Source organism: Gopherus evgoodei, chromosome 3 (genome assembly GCF_007399415.2).
Source record: "Gopherus evgoodei ecotype Sinaloan lineage chromosome 3, rGopEvg1_v1.p, whole genome shotgun sequence".
NCBI lineage: Eukaryota > Metazoa > Chordata > Testudines > Testudinidae > Gopherus > Gopherus evgoodei.
Genome location: NC_044324.1, coordinates 125,560,441 through 125,587,224, shown reverse-complemented (window position 1 = coordinate 125,587,224; position 26,784 = coordinate 125,560,441). Strand labels below are relative to the sequence as shown.

General features: G+C 47.1%; 1 protein-coding gene across 1 annotated transcript in view; it reads right to left on the bottom strand.

Moving 5' to 3' along the window:
- The window catches only part of CCDC170 (coiled-coil domain containing 170), a 97,153-nt gene that overhangs the window by 27,051 nt on the left and 43,318 nt on the right, over positions 1 to 26,784 (bottom strand). The window contains 1 exon segment of the mRNA XM_030556593.1: positions 6,703 to 6,903. Coding sequence (XP_030412453.1) covers positions 6,703 to 6,903 — 201 coding nt within the window.

Genomic DNA, 26,784 nt, shown 5'->3' with positions numbered 1-26,784 from the left:
AAATTATCCAGTTTAACTGGGACCAAGGCCAGATTGGATAATCAGGAGAATGAGTGGGGCTCGGACTGTCAGCATAAAAATTATAAATATAATCAATAAAATATTGTGTTCAATTGATACCTATCTATATTGTGGCTACAGACACTAAAGTTAAGCATTTAATCATGGAAAAACACAGATTTTCATGTTTCTTTTTAACTGGAGAATTTTGAGGGGGTTATCATGGCAAACTCAGATCCCTGGTGATAACCTACCATGATACATGCCAAGCACAACTGATCTAATAGGTAGACTACAAGTCGAATTTGTATTATACTGTCATACATGACATTGCTGTGTAATATTTTGTTTAATTGTTCTGGAATGAGAAATGACATTTTAAATCCAACTAGATTTTGCCCCTATCTTATACTTTATCTAGGATGAGGTTTGAAACAACGTGAATATTTTCTGAGATAACCGTACAAGAATAAAACCAGAGACAGCAGATGTGAGGTCAGGTGCTGGGAGAGAGTACACAGAGGACGTGATGATGGACTGAGGAGCAGCATAAACAGTACGCAGAAGAGATCTACTGATTCAACTATTGGATCTTTCTTAATCTTCTATCCAGCAGTGTAGCCAGGTTCTAACATCAGGGGGAGCGAACATATAAAAAAAGGTGCCACCCAACATACCAGATTACACCTCTACCTCAATATAACACGAATTCGGATATAATGGGACAAAATGGTTCTCCAGGGGGCTGCGCACGCACCCGGTGGGACAGTCCCTCTCATCTCTCCTGAGGGGGCTGCGCTGCAATCTGTGGCCCCTGGAAGCAGGCAGCACAGAGGAGCAGGGGGGAGGCACAGTCCCCTGCATAAGAGACAGTTGGACAGAGGTGGGCAGGGTCTGTTGGGGGTTCATATGGTGGAGAGGGGGTGGGGGGATGCACTGGGAGACTCTCCAATGCAGCACCTAGCCACGCTGGCTCTGTGCATCATGAGGCCACTCGGGAAAAGGAGGCAGCAAGAGAGAGAGGCTGAGGAGGAGTGCCCTTCCCCTCCCAGCTGGGTCTGTGAGTCCCTGATCTCACAGAGTCTCAGTGCTGCAGGCACCCAGCCCCTAGGTACTGGGCTGCACTGCAAGCTAGAGGGGCTGATATAGAGAAGTCAGGACCAGTCAGAGCACTTCCCATGTCATCATGAAAACTCACTCCTGGAAAGCTGGGTGAGGTAATATGGCGGGGGGGAGGGGTGTAATATATATCAAAGTTGGTGAGGTAATATATTTTATTGGACCAGCTTCTGTTGGTGAGAGAGACAAGCTTTTGAGCTTTCACAGAACTCTTCTTCAGGAAGAAGAACAACTCCATGAAAGCTCCAAAGCTTGTCTCTCTCTCTCTCACCAACAAAAGTTGCTCCAATAAAAGATATTATCTCACCCACCTTGTGGCTCTAATTTCCTGGGAACAACAGGGCTACACCAACACAGCATACAAAAATGCAAGATTCACATGAATAGCACAGAGTGACCATCACACCAGGACACTATTTTCACGATTCATCTTAGCTTAATGTCATTATCACACCAAGGCAATAGCACTATCAGCACAATGAGATAAATATAGCCACATGTGCATGCTAAAAATTCACAGTACAAGCACACTGGGATCCACACAGCAGGATAGTAGTGTCAGTTTAGCTCTCAGTCTCTGAGTCCATCCCCACTAAACTACGTCCAAAGTTTCAGCTAAACACAAGGGCACCTGCAAATAGCTGTACTAACAGCAGGATCTATACTGGCACAATAGAAGGATTTGCATGTCAGGGCACTAATTCCCAATCCCAGTGGAAGGCAATATGGGATCCAAGCACCAGGTCCTTAGAACCAGAATTTGTACTCACAGGAGAGTGGGAGGAAATTAGAGAAGTTACAGAAGGCAACTCCCAGGAAACAAGGTATTGACCAAATGGTTGTTTAACATCCACCCAGCCATCACCAGCCATTTTCTGCAGCAAGTGAATGACAATTAGTAACTTAATGACCACCATCACCAGAGAATTACTCAACCCTGGGACTCAGCAATGCCTCCCCCTCCTCCCAACATGATCACAAGCCCTTCCCTTAGGAGACAATTCAGGTTTCCCCTGATAGGAGAGGAAAAATCAGGCACTTCTCCCTGCCCCACAACATGGCCACAACATGGCCAGGGTTGGAAGGGACCTCAGAAGGTCATCTAGTCCAACCCCCTGTTCAAAGCAGGACTGATCCTCAGCTAAATTATCCTAGCCAGGGCTTTGTCAAGCCTGACTTTAAAAACCTTTATGAAAGGAGATTCCACCACCTCCCTAGGTAACCCATTTCAGTGCTTCACCACCCTCCTAGTGAAAAGGTTGTTCCTAATATCCAACTTAAACCTCCCACACTGCAACTTGAGATCTTCCCTCCTTCTTCTGTCATCTGGTACCACGGAGAACCATCTAGATCCATCCTCTTTGGAACTCCCTTTCAGATAGTGGAAAGCAGCTATCAAATCCCCCCTCATTCTTCTCTTCTGCAGACTAAACAATCCCAGTTCCCTCTGCCTCTCCTCATAAGTCATGTGCTCCAGGCCCCTAATCATTTTTTATTGCCCTCCACTGGACTCTTTCCAAATTTTCCACATCCTCCTTGTAATGTGGGGCCCAAAACTGGACACAGTACTTCAGATGAGGCCTCACCAATGTCGAATAGAGAAGAATGATCACGTCCCTCAGTCTGCTGACAATGCCCCTACTTATACAGCCCAAAATGCCGTTAGCCTTCTTGGCCACACTGTTGGCACACAGTTGACTCACATCCAGCTTCTCGTCCACTGTAACCCCTAGGTCCTTTTTTGCAGAACTGGACATTCGGTCCCTAGTCTGTAGCACTGCATGGGACTCTTCCATCCTAAGTGCAGGACTTTGCACTTGAAGAGCTCTGCAACATCATTACCCAACGTGCTGGGTCATATGAAGACCTACCGATGACTGTGAAGAAGCACAAGCTGAAGTGGTACAGTCATGTAACAAGATCATCTGGCCTATCCAAGATCATCCTCCAAGGGACAGTACAGGGGAAGAGAAGAAGAGGTAGACAGAAGAAGAGATGGATTGACAACATAAAAGAGTGGACAGGAATGGACTTCACAGAGACTCAAGCACTTACACACAATCATCAGGGGTGGAGACAATTGGTTGATTGCTAATCAGTGATGGTGCCCCAATGACCAATGTGGTTATGGGAGTGATGATGAGGATGAATCAGACTACAAGGAGGCAAGAGGCACAAGGAATCAGTAATTTTGCTCATGTAAGAAGATTAGCTTCTAGATCTGCCGCTTGGCTGAGGGCCCTGCCAGCCTCTCTCTCATAGAATCATAGAATATCACGGTTGGAAGGGACCTCAGGAGGTCATCTAGTCCAACCCCCTGCTCAAAGCAGGGCCAATCCCAAACTAAATTATCCCAGCCAGGGCTTTGTCCAAGTCTCTAAGGAAGGAGGCTTGTCTTCATATACAGTACTACGGCACGCTGTTCCATTTTAGTGAAGATGCTACTACACCAATGGGAGAGCTTCTCCCATTTGTGTAGTTAATCAGCCTCCCCAAGAAGCAGTAGCTATGTCAGCAGAAGAAGCTCTCCCATTAGCATCGCACTGCCTACACAGGGGGTTAGGTCGGTATAACTACATCACTCAGGGATGTGGATTTTTCATACTCCTGAGTGACATAGTTACATTGATATGGGTCTGTAGTGTAGACCTGGCCCTAGTCACTAGGACCCTGAAAAAAAAAATAAGGCTCAATGCAAATGACTTTAAAAGGAGTATTTTGCTGAACATGTCTGGTGTTAGTAACTTCTCTGTAAGAACTCAGATTGAAAAGAAAAGCATGGTTAGGCGGTGTTAATGGCTGCAACCAAGCAGGTCTTTGATGTATAGACAATCACAAACTTGGTTAATGCTGACAGGTGTGCACAAAGCACCCTTCTTTCAGGCTAAGTGGAAGGAGCAATTAAACTCTTTGATGTAGTGAGATAGCTGGAGAAAACAGAAGCCACCACTGAAGGCAACATGCTGCATGCTGAGGCCTGATCAGAAGCTAAGCCGTATGGTTTGATGGATTTCCTTGGGATAGGTTGCAAATGCAATGGCTAGGGGATTGTTTGGCAAGGGTTGTGTGTGTTTGTGCATGTCTGCTTGTTTAAAAAAAAGCCAATGGACAATGAGAGAAAGAGTGGTGACCCTGAGAGGGAGCAAAGAGATAGAGTTCCTTGGGCACAGAATTGCCCAAAGGGGTAGTTTAGGGAGCAAGAAAACTGTCTGTTTGTTTCTACTGTGTTCAGGGAAACAGGACATTGTTTACATGTTTGGAAACAAACTAGATTGCACCAGAGAATATACCTGACTCATTGATTTCCCCTCCTGATGGAAACAACCCTACAATACCCTACTATTGGCTAATCACTCTGGCCAAAGGGGGCAATGGTATGTAAACATCTTTGTATAAATATTGGATCCAATCCTAAGCACTGATCCTTGCAGCATTGGGTCCAGTATGTTATCCTGCATGGACTGTCTCTCCAAATTACTGGGTCCCTGCTCTTATTGCTGAATACATTTTGTTGGCCCCGTAAAACGTCTACGCAGAGTTAGGCTAATGAATACTTAAGAAATGGAAATCTGAAACGTCAGTCGCTTATTCTGACTGCTTAAATTATTTATCCAACACATTGGAAAAATTAACATTGGCCAGGAAAGATCATTTGAAATAATACTGTTTGATTTGACGCCATACAAAAGAAATATATGATATCTCTTAAAGCCTGCATTAGTTATTAACAATCCAGCAAAAATTAGCTTGCCATAGAGGTACAAGTGGAGGAAGCCTTGCTGGGTGTAGCAGAAGAAGGGTAACAACATTTTTAAGGGATGATTTTTCAAATAAAACAGGAATCTGGGAACAACTGGAAGGTTTTCTATGCATTCTGGTGAATTTTAGTTGTTTTTTTCTATTATTTTCCCTTACCCTTTTCAGAAGACAATGACATAAAACTCTGCAGACAAAGAGCACAAGCCTGTCTGCTGCCACTCATATTTTTGCAAAACAGCAACAGAGGTAAATTAAAAAGATCTGGTTGAGTTTCAAGGCTGCCTTTAGCATCCAGGAGGGTGAAACTGTCAAGAATCTTTTCCGATTAATGCTGCTGCTGGTTGGAAAAGCTACTAATGTCAGAAGAGGCAGGAACTGGAGCTATTCATTGAGGAGCAGAACTTCTATTTTATAGAGAGACTGCTGAAGGGTGGCAGAGCAGTGAAGAAAGACCTCTTCCTCACACCACCTCCTTGCAGCAGACATCTGGAGACAAGTAAAAAAATGAAAAGCCTCTTCCCTTATGGGGGAAGTGGATGATTAAACAGAAAGCTCCATCTCCCTTCCTGTAGCTAGAGGTGGAGGTTGACATTTACCAAAATTTACTGTATTAGCAAGACACTGATACAAAAGGTGGAGGATCAATGTCCAGAGACAGCAGTCTGGTAGACAACTCAAAACAGTCATTGGCTTCTCACCAAAGCATTGAACCTGGACTGATAACCTGGATACCTACCTTTGTCTTTCTTCTCTACCTCTCTGGCTAGTTAGTTTAGTCCTTTAGGTATCAGTTAATATTTCAAGCCCTTATTTAAAAGTTTTATATGCCCTAAAGCACCAGCATGTGAACTCACTAAAACAGAGGTTCTCAATCTTTTTGTTTCTGAGGCCCCTCTCGACAGGCTATAAAACTCCAGGCCCCAGCAGAGGTGCGGGGGCATCAGGGCAGGAGCCTTGGGCATAGGCGTAGTTTGACTTCTATTTGGGGGGGCAGGGGCCAGCAGGGCTCAAGCCACTTCCACATGGCGGGGTCCAGGGAGGGAGTGCCACCTCCATCCCCTGACTCACCTCAGCAGGCCACTCAGGTTGCAGGGAGAGAGGTACTAGGGGCTGTGTGCAGGCAAGGGATAGTTCAGGGTGCAGGGATGGGCGTGGCTAGGGACTGTGTGCAGGCAGTGGGGTAGCTCAGGGTGTAGGGAGAAGAGTATTAGGGGCTGTGTGCTGGGAGGGCTCCTCTGCAGTCCCTGTTCCCGGAGGGGTCTGCCAGCCACAGAGCCGGGTCTCCTAACCAGCTGCCTCTGTGGGAGCAAAGGGTGCTCCATGACACCAGCCAAAGCAGCAGCTAGCCCGCACTGCCCAGCTCCGGCTTCCAGCCTCCGACCTGGCCATGGGGCAGGAAGAGGAGATAGGGAGGGGTATGGAGCTGCGTCTCCGGGACTTTCATGACCTTTTGCTGCAATTGGGGGTGAGTGGCAATGCCCTTCAAGTCTCCAACTCTGCCTATGGGCTCAGGACTTCTGCCCCACAGGAAGCACCAGAGCTCGGGGATCCAGGATTCAGCCCTGCACCTCCCGGCTTCAGCTCCCCAGGATGGTGCCAGGGATCGGGGCTTCAGTCCCACACCTCCCAGCTTCAGCCGTGTGGGGGGTGCTGGTTCAGGGCTTCAGTCATGGGGCCCCACAACCCCCTTGAAAGGGCTTGTGGACCCCCAGGGGGTCACAGACCTGATGGAGAACCGCTACACTAAAATACAATAAATACACTCAGCTATATCTTTGGCTTGCGAAAAACATTCCCAAAACTGGAAATAACATATGTTGTTACTTTTTGTTTCTCAAGCTTCAGATCATCTTGCATCACGTCTCCAGACACCAACTCCCCATCCAGACGCATCAACTGATCCTGGAGTGTCTCAAATTGTTTTTCTGCTTTCCTGGCCCTTTGCAGAGCCTCCTGGTGCAATCTGGTCTGATTCTCCAGCTGCTCAGTCAGTTTAGCTATTTGGGCTTCAAGCTGGGACACCATCTGGGAAGCAATAAAGCCGACAAGACAGAGACTCAGTTAACTTGACATGTATGTGTTAGAGGCACAAAAAAGACGCATTCCCAAGCTACCAAACAGTGGAATATTTCCCACTTCTAAATAAATCTTTTTTTTAAAAGGAAGGAAACAAAATGTGGGATAATTATCAGAAAAAATATTGTATGCAGTATTCTTGTATGCAGTTGGTCCCAGGAAATTAGAGACAAGTTGGGTGAAGTAATATCTTTTATTGGACCAACTTCTCTTGGTGAGAGAGACAAGCTTTCGAGCTTACCGAGCTCTTCTTCAGAAAAAATGATAGAAGCTGTTGGGGGGAAAAAGTGCTGCACTGAGCCACTGCCCACTGAATCAGAAATGGAGAACATTACCTATGCCAGGGGTCGGCAGCCTTTCAGAAGTGCTGTGCCAAGTCTTCATTTATTCACTCTAATTTAAGGTTTTGCGTGCCAGTCATACATTTTAACATTTTTAGGTCTTTTTCTATAAGTCTATAATATATAATTAAACTATTGTTCTATGTAAAGTAAATAAGGTTTTAAAAATGTTTAAGAAACTTCATTGAAAATTAAATTAAAATGCAGAGCCCCCTGGACTGGCGGCCAGGACCCAGGCAGTGAGAGTGCCCCTGAAAATCAGCTCGCGTGCCGCCTTCGGCACCCGTGCCATAGGCCGCCTACCCCTGATCTATGCCTACACTGCCAATTAATTTGAAGTAGCTAACTCTTTTGTAAATGTTAATCTAGACACTCCATGATCATTCCAGGTCACCCATTCACAACTTTACCCTAAATTTCATCCTAGGGCATAAAACAAAAACTTTACTGTCCTGAAATGTGGAGTGTCTAGATTAACATTTACAAAGATGTTTGCTAACTTGAGTTAATTAGTAATCAATCAATTTCAATTAAAATAGGGCCACAAGCTCCAGTCTGCATATACTCTGGAAAAAAGGAACATTTTAGAAAGATTGACTAATACATTTTAATTAAGTGGGTTTTACAAACATGTTACCCCCTAGTGTAGATACTGTAGTATTAAAAAAAAATTTTAATGTATTCACTTGTCCTGGTCAACATTAGAGAGTGTAGGGTTCACCAGGGAACAACTGATATGTTTTAAAAACATGTCTCCACTCAGTGTGAATGTGCTTTTAAGCACCACTTAATTAAAATGGTTTGCTAAACATATTTTTTCTAAAGCGGATAAGAACTAAACCTCACAATATAAACCAAACATCGTTAACTGTTCTTCTATTAACTTTACAACATTTACGTGATTCACTAACCAATAAATTCAATGGAATGGAATTAAAAAATGAATTGTTTAATAACTGGAAATAGCAACAAGATGGCTAATTACAATGCTTCCAAATGTTAAATTACTTTGCCAAAAGGTTGTTTTTTTTCCCCTCGCATTTGCATTGCATGCTCATTTTTAATTCCACCCTCAGATACTCATCCAACAATCCCTTCATTTCTAGCATCTGTTGGCCTCATGTTTACAAACTGGCCTGATTCCTGATTTACACACACAAAACTGCCATTAATTTCAGTGACACTTATCAAAACGTAAGGGCTGCAGCCTTGGGTTAGTGTTAAATAAAATGGCATAATTGAACCAGGACAAAAAGGCTTTAGGGAAATATTATTGATTGTACACTGAGTGGAATGACCCAACAACAACAAAATACAACCCAAAGAGAAAAAAATTGACAACCAATAAACACATTATTTTCTATTGTATGTCACTAAGGGGCAACTCTAGCCCTCATTAGATTGGAGGAGAAACTGGTGGCAGGGGAGGAAGACTCCTCCATCAGGCTACAGAAGCTCTGCAGCTGATTTACCTGGTTCACCTTTGGCAGAGAACAGAAGAAATGCACGCAGCTTCAGATCAACCCAGCCCCATCCTCTTTTTCTCCTGTACAATGCCATCCAGGAGGCTGCTTGTACACAGCAGGGTTCTGCAACACACACACACACTCCCATGCACAATAAAGCTACACTAATTCTGCAGAACAGAGGTCGTTTGGGGTGGCAGGGTAAGAGGTGTGGATTCACCTGAGGGCTTATCTACACTGGAAATGCTACAGTGGCACTGCTGTAATGCTTCAGCGTAGGCACTACCTACACTGATGGGAAGGGTTCTCTCGGTGGTGTAGGTAATCCACTTCCCTAAGGGTACGTCTACACGACGGGATTATTCCGATTTTACATAAACTGGTTATGTAAAACAGATTGCATAAAGTCGAGTGCACGTGGCCACACTAAGCACATTAATTCGGCAGTGTGCGCCATGTACCGAGATTAGCGTTGATTTCTGGAGCGTTGCACTGTGGGTAGCTATCCCGTAGCTATCCCATAGGTCCCGCAATCTCCCCCCGCCCCATGGAATTCTAGGTTGAGATCCCAGTGCCTGATGGGGCAAAAAACATTGTCGCGGGCGGCTCTGGGTACAGCCTCACCCCTCCCTCCGTGAAAGCAGCAGACAACCGTTTCGCGCCTTTTTTCCTGGGTGAACTGTGCAAACGTCATAGCACACCAAGCATGGACCTTGCTCAGATCAAGACCGCACTCGTGGACGTCGTAAACACCTCGCGCATTCTCATGCAGTCTATGCTGAACCAGGACCTGCAAAGCCAGGTGAGGAGGCGGCGGCTACAGCAGCACGGCGACGAGAGTGATGAGGACATGGACACAGAATTCTCTCAAACCGCGGGCCCCTGCGCTTTGGAGATCCTGATGGTAAAGGGGCAGGTTCTAGCCATTGAATGCCGATTTGGGGCCCAGGAAACAAGCACAGACTGGTGGGACCGCATAGTTTTGCAGGTGTGGGACGATTCGCAGTAGCTGCAAAACTTTCACATGCGTAAGGGCACTTTCATGGAACTTTGTGACTTGCTTTCCCCTGCCCTGAAACGCCATAATACCAAGAGGAGAGCAGCCCTCACAGTGGAGAAGCGAGTGGCAATAGCCCTCTGGAAGCTTGCAACGCCAGACAGCTACCGGTCAGTCAGGAATCAATTTGGAGTGGGAAAATCTACTGTGGGGGCTGCTGTGATGCAAGTAGCCAAAGCAATCATTAAGGTGCTGCTACGAAAGGTTGTGACTCTGGGAAACATGCAGGTCATAGTGGATGGCTTTCCTGCAATGGGATTCCCTAACTGAGGTGGGGCAATAGAGGGAACCCATATCCCTATCTTGGCACCGAAGCACCAGGGCACCCAGTACGTAAACCGCAAGGGGGTACTTCTCAATGGTGCTGCAAGCACTGGTGGATCACAAAGGACGTTTCACCAACATCCATGTGGGATGGCCAGGAAGGGTTCATGACGCTCGAGTCTTCAGCAACACTACTCTGTTTAAACGGCTCCAGCAAGGGAATTACTTCCCAGACCAGAAAATAACAGTTGGGGGTGTTGAAATGCCTGTAGTTATCCTGGGGGACCCAGCCTACCCCTTGATGCCATGGCTCATGAAACTATACACAGGCAGCCTGGACTGTAGTCAGGAGTTGTTCAACTACAGGCTGAGCAAGTGCAGAATTGTGATAGAATGTGCATTTGGCCGTTTAAAGGAGCACTGGCGCACATTACTGACTCGCTCAGACCTCAGCCAAACCAATGTCCCCATTGTTATTGCTGCTTGCTGTGTGCTCCACGATCTCTGTGAGAGTAAGGGGGAGACCTTTATGGCGGGGTGGGAGGGTGAGGCAAATCAGCTGGCCGCTGATTCCGCGCAGCCAGACACCAGGGCGATTAGAAGAGCACACCAGGAAGCGGTGCACATCAGAGAAGCTTTGAAAACGAGTTTCATCATGGGCCAGGGTACAGTGTGACTGCTGTGTTTGTTTCCCCTTGATGAACCCCCACCCTTGATTGACTCATTCCCTGTAAGCAACCCACCCTCCCCCTTCGATTATAGCTTGCTTAAGCAAATAAATGCACTATCATTTAAAAATCATGTATTCTTTATTAAGTCATTATAAAAAGAGGGAGAGAACTGACAAGGTAGCCCGGGTGTGGTTTGGGAGGAGGATAGGAGGGAAGGAAAAGGCCACTAAAAAAATTTCAAAGTAATGACAGCCTTTTGGTTAGGCTGTCCACGGGGGTGGAGTGGGCGGGTGCACGGAGCCTACCCCCATGCATTCTTACACATCTGGGTGAGAAGGGTATGGAACATGGTGAGGGTGGTTACACCGGCTGCAGCGGCACTCTGTGACCCTGCTGCTGTTCCTGAAGCTCCACCAGACGTCAGAGGATGTCAGTTTGATCACGCAGCAGCCCTAGTGTTGCATCCCGCCACCGCTGATCTTCCTGCCTACACCTCTGATCTTCCTGCCGCCACCTCTCATCTCAAGTGTCTCTCCTCTCCTCACATTCGTCCCTCCTATCCTCATGTTGGTCCCTCCTGTCCTCATGTTCACTGGCATCTTTCTTGTAATTCGATACCATGTCCTTCCACTCATTCAGATGAGCTCTTTCATTGCGGGTCACTTCCATGATTTCCAAGAACATTTCATCTCGCGTCTTTTTTTTTCCATCGCCTTATCTGAGATAGCCTTCGGGATGGAGTAGGGTGGCTTGAAAAATTTGCAGCTGCCTGAGGGAGGAAAAAAAGGGAGAGAAGTATTTAAAAAGATGCATTTTACAGAACAATGCTTATACTCTTTCACGGTGAACAACACTATTCACCTTACATCGCACATGTGATTTCACTACAAGGTCGCATTTTGCATCTTAATATTGAGTGCCTGCGGCTCTGGTGTTAGAGATCTCACAGACGCAGGTCCGGGCAGCAGAATTCCATTTGCATGTGGCCATGGTAAGCCATTGTCTTTCGGCTTCTGCAGCCTTCATATACACAGTGCCCTCCTTTCCCAAACACCAAGCAAATCCCATTCAGTGCTGCTTCTTTCCTGTTAACATGCAGCAGCAGAAACCACTCCCCCACAAATCCAATTCTCTGGGACGATCGCTTTACCCCTCCCCCCACCGCGTGGCAGGTATCATGGAAGATCACTGCTAAACATCCCCCTTCCCCCACCACCGCGTGGCTGGTAGCAGGGAAGATCCCTGCTAGCCAAACGTGAAAAAGCTCAGCGCCATTCCCTCCCCCGCCCCTCCCCCTGCTTGGCTACCTGCAAGGAAGGATTTCTTTTAAACAACAAGAAACAGTCCAGTAGGAATGGCCATCTCTATCCCCTTAATTAAATTCCTGAATTTCAATCAGGTTACCATGAACGATATCACTCTCCTGAGGATAACACAGCGAGATAAAGAATGGATGTTGCTTGAATGCCAGCAATCACTGGGACCATATGCAGCTAGGCTTTGTCATGCAATGATACCAGATTACTTGCTCCATTACTGGCATGGTCAAGTGTCCTACCATGGAGGACAGAATAAGGCTGCCCTGTCCAGAAAGCTTCAGCAAAGGCTTTTGGAGTACTTCCAGGAGAGCTTCATGGAGGTGTCCCTGGACGATTTCCACTCCATCCCCAGACATGTTAACTGTACTGGCCGCGAATGCATCCCAAGTCCTCAGGGCAAATTAATCAGTAAAAAAAGCTTGCTTTTAAACCCTGTTTTATATTTACAAAGGTACACTCACCAGAGGTTGCTTCCATGCCTTCATTGTCTGGACTAGTAGCTTGGGAGGGCTGGGAGGGTAATTCCATCTGGGTGAGAAAAAGCTCCTGGCTGTTGGGGAGAACGGAGTGCTGTGTGCTCTCTGCAAGCTCGTCCTCCTATTCCTCCTCCTCCTCATCTTCCCCGCCATGGCTGAGATTACCACCCCCACCTCGGAATCCAAGTACAGGGGTGGGGAACTGGTGGCGGACCCCCCTAGAATTGCATGCAGCTCAGCGTAGAAGCAGCATGTTTTCGGCCCTGCCCCGGACCTTCCGTTTGCTTCTTTGGTTTTCTGGTAGGCTTGTATGAGCTCCTTAACTTTCACTCTGCACTGCACTGAGTCCCTGGTGTGGCCTCTCTGCATCATGGCCTTGGAAATTTTTTCAAATGTTTTTTCATTTTGTCTTTTCGAACGGAGTTCTGTTAGCACGGAATCCTCTCCCCATATAGCGATCAGATCCAGTACCTCCCATGCAGTCCATGCTGGAGCTCTTTTTCAGTTCTCAGGAGACTGCATTGTTACTTGTGCTGATGAGCTCTGTGTGGTCACCTGTGCTGGTGAGCTCTCCACGCTAGCTAAACAAGAAATGAAATTCAAAAGTTCGCAGGGCTTTTCCTGTCTACCTGGCCACTGTATCCGAGTTCAGATTGCTTTCCAGAGCAGTCACAGTGGTGCACTGTGGGATACCACCCGGAGGCCAATATCGTCGATTTGTGGCCACACTAACCCTAATCCGACTCGGCAATACCAATTTCAGTGCTACTCCTCTCATCGGGGAGGAACACAGCAACCGGTTTAAAGAGCCCTTTATATCAATATAAAGGGCCTCGTTGTGTGGACGGGTGCACGGTTAAATCGGTTTAATGCTACTAAAATCGGTTTAAACGTGTAGTGCAGACCAGGCCTAAGAGAGGCAGTAGCTAAGTCAACAGAAATCAACGAGTAGCTTTGACCTCGTACTGTCTACACAGGAGGTTAGCTCAGCTTTGCTACATCACTCATGAGTGTGGATTTTACACACCACTGAGCAACGTGGCTAGGTTGACCTAACTTTTTAGTGTAGCCCAAGCCTCAGTGAGTGAAATATGCATATAATGATGCTGCCACTCAAATGTTGCCATTTATTTCAATGGGAAAAGCATTAGGGCTTGATTCAAAACCCATTAAATCAACAGACATTCCTGGGCTTTAATGGGTTTTGGATCAAGTCATTCCCATAACTGCAAAAGTATATACTATGTCTGAAGATGACAACTCATTTATTCTTAGAGCATGTCTACACTATGGCTGCTAAAGCAGCACAGCTACGGCACTGCAGCTGTGCCACTATAGTGCCCTGAGTAGATGCTTCCTACATAGATGGAAGGGGGTTTTCCATGGATGTAGTTAATCCACCTCTCTGAGAGGTGGCAGCGAGGCTGATGAAAGAATTCTTCACATCCCTGAGCTACATAGCTGGGTCAATCTAATTTTTAAATGTAGACCAGCATTAGAGTTATCAGAAAGAAGGGGCTGATTCTGCAGTCATCACACTGGGGAAAGAACTGTGGAGTTCAATAGTACTTTTGCCTGTAACATGACTATAGGTGTGCTCCAGATTAGGAAAAAATATCTGAACCCTGACGACACGTGGGGCGCTCAAGACCTGATCTAGTAGCTTTAAAATGATTGCAATTTTAAATTTTAACTGCTGTAGAACAATAATTAATAGCAATATCTCTTTCCCACACAGACTTTATATTACTGGGCACTTCTCATTTTTTGTATAAAAAAAGGCATACCTCTGGGCTTTCTACAGATTAAATTATGCTTGTCAACAGATGCAAATTACTGCCAGGCATTCTCCCATTTCACTGGGTTAAATACCCAATTGCAGAAAGGTTTGTAGCAATTTTTAGCCAGACACATTTATTATCTATTATAAGCTGACTGGAATGCTGAAAAGTCATCCAGGTAATAGGATAGGCTAATGTGTAGGCAATTAAAGCTCTAAAAATGGCTTCTCTTCTGTCACCTCCTTGAAGGCATTTAATCCTTTCACTGACAATCTGGGTCAAAGTACATAGTACATACACTCCATCTTCAACTTCTTGATTCTAATCCTAGAAAGAGACTAGTTGGTATAGAGTTCCAGTGGGACCCTGCCCAAGCTAAAAGGTCAGCACAGGCATAAAGTTTTGTAGGACTGGGGCCTTACATTAAGATTTGAAAAACAATTGCACTTACTCATGAATGTAGAAAGTGTAACCAAAGCTAGACTAAAAACAACCTACACGCTCTTGGGAATGATTCCTTTCAGAGCATGCTCAAGTCCTTTCTCACATAGTTATTTCAAGGTCTGACCTTCATAAAGAAACTCTCCTGAGAGAAGCAGTCCATACTTCTTCATTAGAGTGCTTCACTTTAGGACAAGGCAGACAGAATAACTCCTTGTTCCCCAAACCTGTGACACACAGTTGCCAAACAAAAGACGGTTACTCACCTTTGTAACTGTTGTTCTTCGAGATGTGTTGCTCATATCCATTCCAGTAGGTGTGCGCGCGCCGCGTGCACGTTTGTCGGAGACTTTTACCCTAGCAACACTCGGTGGGCCGGCAAGGTGCCCCCTGGAGTGGCGCCGCCATGGCGCCAGTTATATACCCCTGCCGGCCCGCCGCTCCTCAGTTCCTTCTTGCCGGCTACTCCGACAGTGGGGAAGGAGGGCGGGTGTGGAATGGATATGAGCAACACATCTCGAAGAACAACAGTTACAAAGGTGAGCAACCGTCTTTTCTTCTTCGAGTGCTTGCTCATATCCATTCCAGTAGGTGATTCCCAAGCCTTGCCTAGGCGGTGGGGTCGGAGTGAGACGTTGCGGAGTGTAAGATCGCTGAGCCAAAGGCGGCATCGTCTCTTGATTGCACAACGAGCGCATAGTGAGAAGTGAACATATGCACTGACGACCAGGTAGCTGCGCGGCATATCTCCTGGATGGGAACGTGCGCCAGGAAGGCGGTCGAGGAGGCTTGAGCCCGGGTAGAGTGGGCGGTGAGACGGCCAATCGGGACATGGGCCAAGTCGTAGCACATCCGGATACAGGACGTTACCCATGATGAGATCCTCTGAGAAGATATAGGCATACCTTTCATATGCTCCGTCACTGCTATAAATAACTGGGGCGAGCGTCTGAAGGGTTTTGTCCTCTGGATGTAAAAGGCGAGGGCTCGGCGGACATCCAGGGTGTGGAGCTGTTGGTCCCTGCGTGATGCGTGCGGCTTCGGGAAGAAGACTGGTAGAAAAATATCCTGATTAATATGGAAGGCAGAGACCACCTTGGGAAGAAAAGCCGGGTGCGGGCGTAGCTGTACCTTATCTTTGTGAAAGATCGTATATGGAGGGTCTGCCATTAAAGCACGGAGCTCGGAAACCCATCTGGCTGATGTGATAGCTACCAGGAAGGCCGTCTTCCAGGACAGGTACAGCAGCGAGCAAGTGGCTAAGGGCTCAAAGGGTGGGGCTGTGAGCAGAGTCAGGACAAGGTTGAGATCCCAGGAAGGGGAAGGAGGCTTAACCGGTGGGTAGAGGAGCTCCAAGCCCTTAAGGAACCTCGAAACTATCGGGTGAGAAAAGGTGGAACTGTTCGACTCCCCCGATGGAAGGTGGAGATTGCGGCTAAAAGAACCCTTATTGACGAGAGTGCCAATCCTTGTTCCTTGAGGTACCACAAGTAGTCCAGGATAATAGGGATCGAAACTGCCTCCGGAACTAGGGAACGCCGTGCTCACCAAAGAGAAAACCGCTTCCACTTGGCAAGGTATGTCGCCCTCGTGGAGGGTTTTCTGCTTCCCAAAAGGACCCGTTGAACCTGGACAGAGCAGCGGAGCTCAGATTGGTTCAACCAGACAGGAGCCACGCTGTCAGGTGCAGGGACTGCAGGTCCGGATGGTGAAGCCTGCCAAAGTCCTGCGTTATAAGATCCGGGCAGAGTGGCAGCGGTATAGGAGTCGTTAGGGATAGGTCAAGCAGCATGGAATACCAGTGCTGCCTCGGCCATGTCGGAGCGATCAGGATCAGTCTGGCCCTATCCCTGCGGACTAGGGGAAAGGGTGGAAAGGCATAGAGAAGACGTCCCTTCCAGGGGATCAGGAACGCGTCCGACAGAGAGCCCGGGGAGCGGCCCTGAAGGGAGCAGAACACCTGGCATTTCCTGTTCTCCATGGAGGCAAATAGGTCTATTTGGGGAAAGGCCCACTTCCGGAATACAGAAAGAAGGATGTCCGGACGGATGGACCATTCGTGGGACAGGAAGGACCTGCTCAGGTGATCTGCGAGAGAGTTCTGGACTCCCGGAAGGAAGGAGGCTACAAGGTCTATTGAATGGGCTATACAGAAGTCCCACAGTCGCATCGCCTCTTGGAAAAGGGGGGAAGACCGTATGCCTCCTTGTTTGTTTATGTAATACATGGGCGTTGTGTTGTCCGTGAAAATTGCAACACAACGGCCCTGTAGATGGTGTTGGAAGGTCTGGCACGCCAGTCGGACAGCTCTCAGTTCGTGGACATTGATATGCAGACTCAGCTCTTGCATGGACCAAAGGCCCTGCGTGTGAAAGTGCCCTAAGTGTGCACCCCAGCCCAGGGATGAAGCGTCCGTCGTTAGCGACACCGAAGGCTGTGGTGGGTGGAACGGGCGACCGGCACACACCAGGAAGGGTGTCGGCCACCAGTTGAGGGAGTCCAGCACTTTTGTTGGGATTGCGACTATCATGTCCAGGGCATCCCTGCGCGGACGATAAAGTGAGGCAAGCCAAGTCTGGAGAGGGCACATGCGTAGTCTTGCGTGCTTCGTCAAGAAAGTGCACGCAGCCATGTGGCCGAGTACAGCGAGGGTGGTACGGACAGAGGTTGTTGGGAAGGCTTGAAGCCTCTGGATGAGGGAGACTATAGCCTGGAACCTCTGTGGAGGTAGACTGGCCGTTGCAAGATTCGAGTCCAGCATGGCCCCGATGAATTCTATTCTCTGAGTAGGAAGCAGAATGGATTTGTCTAGGTTGAGGATCAAACCTAGATGGGAGAATAGGTCCTTGATGACGTTTACATGTGCGGTAACCTGAGCCTCGGAGGTCCCTCGAATAAGCCAGTCGACGAGATATGGGAAAACATGGACTCGACGGCGATGGAGGTAGGTGGCGACTACTGCCAAACACTTTGTGAATACTCGAGGGGCCGAGGAGAGGCCAAAGGGAAGGACCGCAAATTGGTAGTGATGACGATTTATCAAGAAGCGAAGGAACCTTCTGTGTAAGGGGTAAATTGTGATATGAAAATATGTGTCCCTCATGTCAAGAGCAGCGTACCAATCTCCGGGATCCAGGGAGGGTATAATGTTTCCCAGGGATACCATGCGGAACTTGAACTTCATGATGAACTTGTTCAGAGCTCACAGGTCCAGGATGGGCCAGAGGCCCCCTTTCGCCTTGGGAATTAGGAAGTATCTGGAATAGAATCCTCTTCCCCTTAGGTCCTCTGGAACCTCCTCTATAGCTCCCAACGCAAGGAGTCTCGAAACTTCCTGCAGAAGGAGTTGCTCGTGAGAGGGGTCCCTGAAGAGGGACGGGGAGGGAGGGTGGGAAGGAGCAGACGAAATAAACTGAAGACGGTAGCCACATTCCACCGTGCTGAAAACCCAGCGGTTCAATGTTAGCTGGGACCATGCAGGGAGGAATGCGGCACGGTGGTTGGCGAACTGAAAAGGATCCTGGAAGGTAATTGATACAGTGCTCTCGGGCGCACTCTCAAAAGTTTGGCTTTGGTCTCGCCTGTGGTTTGGTGGGGCCGGTGTTGTTACCCCCTTGTGGGCCAGACTGGCGTCTCCGGGAGTTATGGCCTCTCCTTCTGGAGAAGTCCTGTCTTGGCCGAGGTGGAGGATAGGGGCGCTGGGCGGAAAGATCGCCTTTGAGTCTGCGGCGTATGCATTCCCAGCAAACGCATGATCACGCGGTTGTCCTTCAAACTCTGGAGGCGAGGATCCGTCTTTTGGGAAAAGAGGCTCTGACTGTCAAATGGTAGGTCCTGTATCATATACTGGAGCTCAGGTGGCAGACCCGACGCTTGCAACCACGATATGCGCCTCATAGCAATCCCGGAGGCGACAGTTCGAGCTGCTGAATCAGCGGCATCTAACGAGGCCTGAAGGGAGGTCCGTGCAACTTTTTTCCCTTCCTCCAGGAGAGCTGAGAACTCCTGGCGGGAATCCTGCGGGACTAGCTCTACAAATTTCCCTACTGACTCCCAGGTGTTATAATTGTATCTACTCAAGAGGGCTTGCTGATTCGCCACCCTGAGCTGGAGGCCTCCCGCGGAGTAGATCTTCCTTCCCAACAAGTCCATGCATCTGGCCTCCCTCAATTTAGGCGCAAGGGCTTGTTGGCCGTAGCGCTCTCGTTCGTTAATGGATTGGACTACTAACGAACAAGGGGGAGGGTGTACATATAGTTTGCTCAGGAAGGATAGACAGGGGAAAAAGGGAGGAGGTGTTGCCTTATATATTGAAAATGTACACACTTGGACTGAGGTGGAGATGGACATAGGAGACGGAAGTGTTGAGAGTCTCTGGGTTAGGCTAAAAGGGGTAAAAAACACGGGTGATGTCGTGCTGGGAGTCTACTACAGGCCACCTAATCAGGTGGAAGAGGTGGATGAGGCTTTTTTCAAACAACTAACAAAATCATCCAAAGCCCAAGATTTGGTGGTGATGGGGGACTTCAACTATCCAGATATATGTTGGGAAAATAACACCGCGGGGCACAGACTATCCAATAAGTTCCTGGACTGCATTGCAGACAACTTTTTATTTCAGAAAGTTGAAAAAGCTACTGGGGGGGAAGCTGTTCTAGACTTGATTTTAACAAATAGGGAGGAACTCATTGAGAATTTGAAAGTAGAAGGAAGCTTGGGTGAAAGTGATCACGAAATCATAGAGTTTGCAATTCTAAGGAAGGGTACCAGGGAGTACAATAGAGACAATGGATTTCAGGAAGGCGGATTTTGGTAAGCTCAGAGAGCTGATAGGTAAGGTCCCATGGGAATCAAGACTGAGGGGGAAAACAACTGAGGAGAGTTGGCAGTTTTTCAAAGGGACGCTATTAAGGGCCCAAAAGCAAGCTATTCCGATGGTTAGGAAAGATAGAAAATGTGACAAAAGACCACCTTGGCTTAACCACGAGATTTTGTGTGACCTACAAAATAAAAAGGCATCATATAAAAAATGGAAACTAGGTCAGATTACAAAGGACGTATATAGGGAAATAACACAGGAATGCAGAGGCAAGATTAGAAAGGCAAAGGCACAAAATGAGCTCAAACTAGTTATGGGAATAAAGGGAAACAAGAAGACTTTTTATCAATACATTAGAAGCAAGAGGAAGACCAAGGACAGGGTAGGCCCACTGCTCAGTGAGGAGGGGGAAACAGTAACGGGAGACTTGGAAATGGCAGAGATGCTTAATGACTTCTTTGTTTCGGTCTTCACTGAGAAGTCTGAAGGAATGTCTAATATAGTGAATGCTTACGGGAAGAGGGTAGGTTTAGAAGAGAAAATAAAAAAAGAGCAAGTAAAAAATCACTTAGAAAAGTTAGATGCCTGCAAGTCACCAGGGCCTGATGAAATGCATCCTAGAATACTCAAGGAGTTAATAGAGGAGATATCTGAGCCTCTAGCTATTATCTTTGGGAAATCATGGGAGACGGGGGAGATTCCAGAAGACTGGAAAAGGGCAAATATAGTGCCCATCTATAAAAAGGGAAATAAAAACAACCCAAGAAACTACAGACCAGTTAGTTTAACTTCTGTGCCAGGGAAGATAATGGAGCAAGTAATTAAAGAAATCATCTGCAAACACTTGGAAGGTGGTAAAATGATAGGGAATAGCCAGCATGGATTTGTAAAGAACAAATCGTGTCAAACTAATCTGATAGCATTCTTTGATAGGATAACGAGCCTTGTGGATAAGGGAGAAGCGGTGGATGTGATATACCTAGACTTTAGTAAGGCATTTGATATGGTCTCGCATGATATTCTTATAGATAAACTAGGAGAGTACAATTTAGATGGGGCTACTATAAGGTGGGTGCATAACTGGCTGGATAACCGTACTCAGAGAGTACTTATTAATGGCTCCCAATCCTGCTGGAAAGGTATAACAAGTGGGGTTCCGCAGGCGTCTGTTTTGGGACCGGCTCTGTTCAATATCTTCATCAACGATTTAGATGTTGGCATAGAAAGTATGCTTATTAAGTTTGCAGACAATACCAAACTGGGAGGGATTGCAACTGCTTTGGAGGACAGGGTCAAAATTCAAAATGATCTGGACAAATTGGAGAAATGGTCTGAAGTAAACAGGATGAAGTTCAATAAAGATAAATGCAAAGTGCTCCACTTAGGAAGGAACAATCAGTTTCACACATACAGAATGGGAAGAGACTGTCTAGGAAGGAGTATGGCAGAAAGAGATCTAGGGGTCATAGTGGACCACAAGCATAATATGAGTCAACAGTGTGATACTGTTGCAAAAAAAGCAAACGTGATTCTGGGATGCATTAACAGGTGTGTTGTAAACAAGACACAAGAAGTCATTCTTCTGCTTTACTCTGCGCTGGTTAGGCCTCAACTGGATTATCGTGTCCAGTTCTGGGCACCACATTTCAAAAAAGATGTGGAGAAATTGGAGAGGGTCCAGAGAAGAGCAACAAGAATGATTAAAGGTCTTGAGAACATGACCTATGAAGGAAGGCTGAAACAATTGGGTTTGTTTAGTTTGGAAAAGAGAAGACTGAGAGGGGACATGATAGCAGTTTTCAGGTATCTAAAAGGGTGTCATCAGGAGGAGGGAGAAAACTTGTTCACCTTAGCCTCCAATGATAGAACAAGAAGCAATGGGCTTAAACTGCAGCAAGGGAGATTTAGGTTGGACATTAGGAAAAAGTTCCTAACTGTCAGGTTAGTTAAACACTGGAATAGATTGCCTAGGGAAGTTGTGGAATCTCCATCTCTGGAGATATTTAAGAGTAGGTTAGATAAATGTCTATTAGGGATGGTCTAGACAGTATTTGGTCCTGCCATGAGGGCAGGGGACTGGACTCGATGACCTCTCAAGGTCCCTTCCAGTCCTAGAGTCTATGAGTACTCGTACCCCTTGGATGGAACCATATATTTGCGTTCGACCCCCTTGGCTGTAGGTGGAACGGATGCCGGCGTTTGCCAGATTGTATCTGCCCGAGCCTGTATGGTACGAATAAAGGGGAGGGCCACCCTTGTCGGAGCCTCCGCTGATAGAATGGTGACCACTGGGTCTTCCACCTCAGGAACTTCCTCCATGGGTAGGTTTATGTTAAGAGCGATCCGGCGGAGGAGGTCCTGGTGCGACCGAAGGTCGATTGGGGGCAGTCCAGATGTGGCCGTCCCCGCTACTGCCTCTTCTGGTGAAGAAGAGGAAGAGACCCCGGGGACCAATGGGTCTTGAAGTGACTCCTGGTCCTGTAGAACGTCCTGGGGTGGTTCTTGCACGTCCGAGACCTAGGCTGGGAGATGCTCTGTACCCGCTGGAGGAGGTCTGCTCACCGTGGCCTCTGGCGCCGTATGTTCGGTGGGGCCCGAGCGCGGCGGTGGATGTGGGGCACCTTGGCTCTGATGGTAGGTCCAAGGTGTCCAAAAGGACCACTGATGAGGGTCCTGCTGATTGTCCGAGTCCCAATAGGATGCCGACCCGGCATGGGAGGAGATTGATGGCTGAAGAGATGGCCATGGTGGGGCAAAAACCGTGAAGTGATGGTCCCTGCGTCCACTGGAACCGTCCCTACGCGGTGTCGGGGAGCGGTGCCGAGAGCCTTGATGATGCCGAGATTGTGACCGGGACCTGCGATCAGCGCGGTGCTGGGAGGTCGACCAGTGCCGAGAGCCGTCGTGCCGAGATTGGCTGCGGGAAGCCCGGTGCCGCGAGTGATGACAAGATCTGGAACAGTGCAGCTAGTACCTGGACGGCAACCGGGACCTCGAGCGGTACCGCAAGTACGACCGGTACCGTGATGGGGAACAGTACTGGGACTGCGAGCGGCCGCGGGACCGAGATCGATGGTGGGACCATGAGCGTCTGCGGGACCTGGACTGGGACCGAGAGCGACGAAGTCCTAAGGTACTGGGCGAAGAAGGTCTTACAAGTGTCGGCTTGCCTGTGGATTGAGGGACCCACACCGGCAGTGCCGGGGGTCCAGGCAGCTCAAGTTCCGTTAAGGCGATCAGGTCCCGTGCCACGGAGAACGCCTCCGGAGTGGAGGGCACAACAAGCTCAACCATGGCCCACGCTGGGGAGCTGGTAGGCACCGGACTCAACGGCTCTTCCAAGGCCGGAATCAACGGTGCGGTGGAAGTCGATGCCGTGGCAGACGGCAGTGCCAGGTGGTCCGGCCTGGCTAAGTGCTCTGACTGCGGTGCGGACATAGCAGCCGCAGGAGGCTTGCGCTTCTTGCTCAAAGGTGAAAGTGAGCGGTGCCGGGTAGAAGCTGGTGCCGGAGAAGGTCGGTGACTTGGAGTCTTCGCTGAAGAGGTATGCTCTGGTGCCGATGAAGCGGTTGATCTCGGTGCCGGTGCTGGTGCCGAGGAGTGGGGAGTCAGCGCCACCTCCATCAGTAACTGCTTGAGGCGAACGTCCCGCTCTTTCTTAGTTCGGGGCTTAAAAGCCTTACAGATCCGGCACTTATCTGTCAAATGAGCCTCGCCCAAGCACTTAAGGCAGGCATCGTGCGGATGACCAATGGGCATCGGCCTACGACAGACCGTGCACGGTTTGAAGCCCGGTGAGCCGGGCATGGGCCCGGTACTAGGGTCGGGGAAGGGGCTAACCCCCAATCCCGTTAAACTATCTACAATACAACAAACAAAACTACTAAATAACACTAACTAACTACAATTGATCGAACTATATACAATATAAGAGAAGACGAGTGAATCGCTGGGGAGGTGGAGAACAGCAAGCTGCGCTCCACAGTTCGAACGACCGACATGGGAGGTAAGAAGGAACTGAGGAGCGGCAGGTCGGCAGGGGTATATAACCGGTGCCATGGCGCCACTCCAGGGGGCGCCCTGCCGGCCCACTGAGTGTTGCTAGGGTGAAAGTCTCCGACGAACGTGCACGCGGCGCGCGCACACTTACTGGAATGGATATGAGCAAGCACTCGAAGAAGAATAACGTTTCCTCAGCATGCATGTTTGATTTTTTGTATCTTTGTATTTACTGAGTTCAGTGGTAATTGATATATAGCTAAAAATCCTCCCCATGTTTTTTTTTAAATTTAGAAAATGATAAAAAAGTAACAAAATACAGGAGCAGAAGGCAAAGAAAGGAGAAGGGAAGATCTGCTTTTCTCTCCCCTTTATTATTTTAAGGATGAAATAAAAATACTATGGAGGCACAGGTTAACTCCATAGTTAAGGCCAACGTGAGTTTTGCATTTAAAGCAGCGGTGCCCAATCGTGGCACCCAAACAACCTTAATTCTGCTCTGTAGTGACACCAAAGGTATGTCTACACTGAGACGTGAGGTGGTCAGACACCCCTCCTCCTGAACCTTTAAATTGTGCTGCACTATCAACATTTGCATGTTGCCTCTGTAAAAAGGTGTGGTCTTAACTCAGATTAGCTAACCCTGTTGGAGGTATTTGGGTTGAAACAGCACAGCAACACAGCTTTTAACTTGGCTCAGCAACTCAAGTTCAGCCCTGAGCTGCCCTAGAGGCTTCAACTTGAGCAGCTAACCCAGATAAAAAGCCAACTTGCTGTGTCTTCACTGTTATTCGAACCCAAGTTAGCAAATGTAGGTTAGCTAATCCAAATTAAAACACATCTTTTCATGCAGTGTGTAATCTAGGTGGAGGGATTAAAAAAAAATCTAATGTGTCTTTAAAAAACAGTTTAATCGAACATGTAACTTCAACAACTATTATGCATTAATTACAATTGTCTAGTTACTGCATGATGTTACTATAGGGCAGAATTTAGTTCGATTAAGGAAAAGTACATCTCCATACCTTCATGTTTGGATTTCTTAAATTCAACTTTAACTCTGAATTTCCTGGGTTTATACCACTTACTTTGGGGATAATTATGCCCCTATAATGGTTTTACCCTAAACATCTCATATATACTTCCAAAATTATCTTCATTTGAAGACAAATTTTGTGTTGGAAAATATATCCACACATGCGTGTGATACTACAGTTCTTACCTTTAAAACATCTTAAATGAATTTGCCTTGTGTGGTATCTTCGAAAAACCAATATACTGCAATGGAAAAATCATTCTCTTTTGCCATAGCTATCAAAACAAAGCAACTGTTAAGCAACCTTAGTGCTTGAAAACCTTAGTGCTTGAAAACTATTCTTCCTTAAAAAAAGCCCTCCGATAACCTTTACCTGCAGCTTTGGACTGTCTAACCGTGGGTCACTTTTTCAGTGTGCAGAGCCATAGTTTTCCACCATGAACCTCAAATAGCACTACATGTATACCCTTCAGGCTGTTTTGTTCTCCCAATACCTAAACTGGCCAAGCCTGCCTCCTTATAACAATGTTTATGGGAAGGGGAGAGCCATTTCTTTATTCTCTGACTTTGTACTTGGGCTGTCTCATCCTTAAGAGTCCGGTTTTCAATGCCAGAGTTAGTTGCTCTTCTAGGTAGCCACAAGTGACTGTCCCAAACTAACAGTATCCAAGACCCAGTTCAGGGTACTTTGAATTTAAGTTGATTTTATTTTCACATCAGCAAATGGAAAGAACATCATAAAATAAAACATATGTGGAAATAAACTCTTTGAATCAGACACTACAGAAAGCAATGCTTAGTGAGAACAAAGCTCAGGGTACAGAGTACTGAAATATTATCTATACAGCACAGCAGAAAAGTCCTTGCTCTCCCTCAGCCTACAGCTGTTCATTTCAGCCATCTAGAAGAAAGCTCACTCACACGTTCCGTAAGGTAGGGGTGGGTGGGAGAGAGACAGAGACCTTCATTTTATAGCCTTCTGCTTAGGTCATTATAATGTACCATTTCCTCACCTCCCCTGAACAGTAATTAACTTTTAACTTGCTTTCCACTAAAATGAAATGCATTCCTTTTCAGATGCCAGCTTATGCTAAATAAACAATGCCACTTTATGTTTCCCAATACATACAAACATTTAAGCAATACTGAGTCTGATTCTGATTGCACTTAAACTGGTATAAAACAGATGTACTGTAAAGTCCAAGTCACCTGAGTTGTGTGGGTACAAACAAGATCAGAGGCAGACTCAGTATCTTTAAGTACCCCCACCTCCACTGTCATATAGTTTTTTGCTCAACTTGCTAACAATCCAAACACAAGGCATGTTTTGGGAAAGTTCCTATCTGGTCAGGGAGGCAAAGTCACACAGCATAAATAAGATTAATTAAGATAAGAGACACCGGATACATTTTGACGTCAGAAAAACTCAGATTTAATTCAAAACTATAAATCAGTCTTTGTAACAATATTAAATGAAAAAAACTTACTCTTAAGGTTCAATTAAAACTGAACTCTCAAATCCTCAAAAGAAATTCCACAAATGGATCTTTTAAGAACAAGTCAGGGAAGCAAATTCATTATGGCATGTGAACTAGCCATGCGGCCATAAAAGGAGAGTGCCTAAATACAGCATAGAGGAACTTCTACACCACTGTCGAGTCAGGGATCTGTGAGTTTGGTCTGCAGCTTCCTGTGGATCCCTGGTCTACAACTACATGAACAATGCAAACACTGCTCTCTGCATTGCTTGTGAGGCCATGTCCACACTACAGAGTAAAATCGAAATTAATAAAATCGATTTTATAAAACAGATTTTATAAAATCGATTTTACGCGTCCACACTAGGGCACATTACTTCGGTGGTGTGCGTCCATGGTCCCAGGCTACCATTGATTTCCAGAGCGGTGCACTCTGGGTAGCTCAGTAAAAGAATGGGACCAATAACTTCGATTTCCATCCACACTAACCCTAAATCGATTTAGTAATATCGATTTTAGGGTTACTCCTTTCGTTTAGCTGGAGTACAGAAATCGATTTTAAGACCCCTTAAAATCGATTTTAAGTGCCTTGTAGTGTGGACGGGTACAGCGTTAAATCAATTTAACGCTGTTTAAATCGATTTAACGCTGTAGTGTGGACCTGGCCTGAGGCTTCATAGCA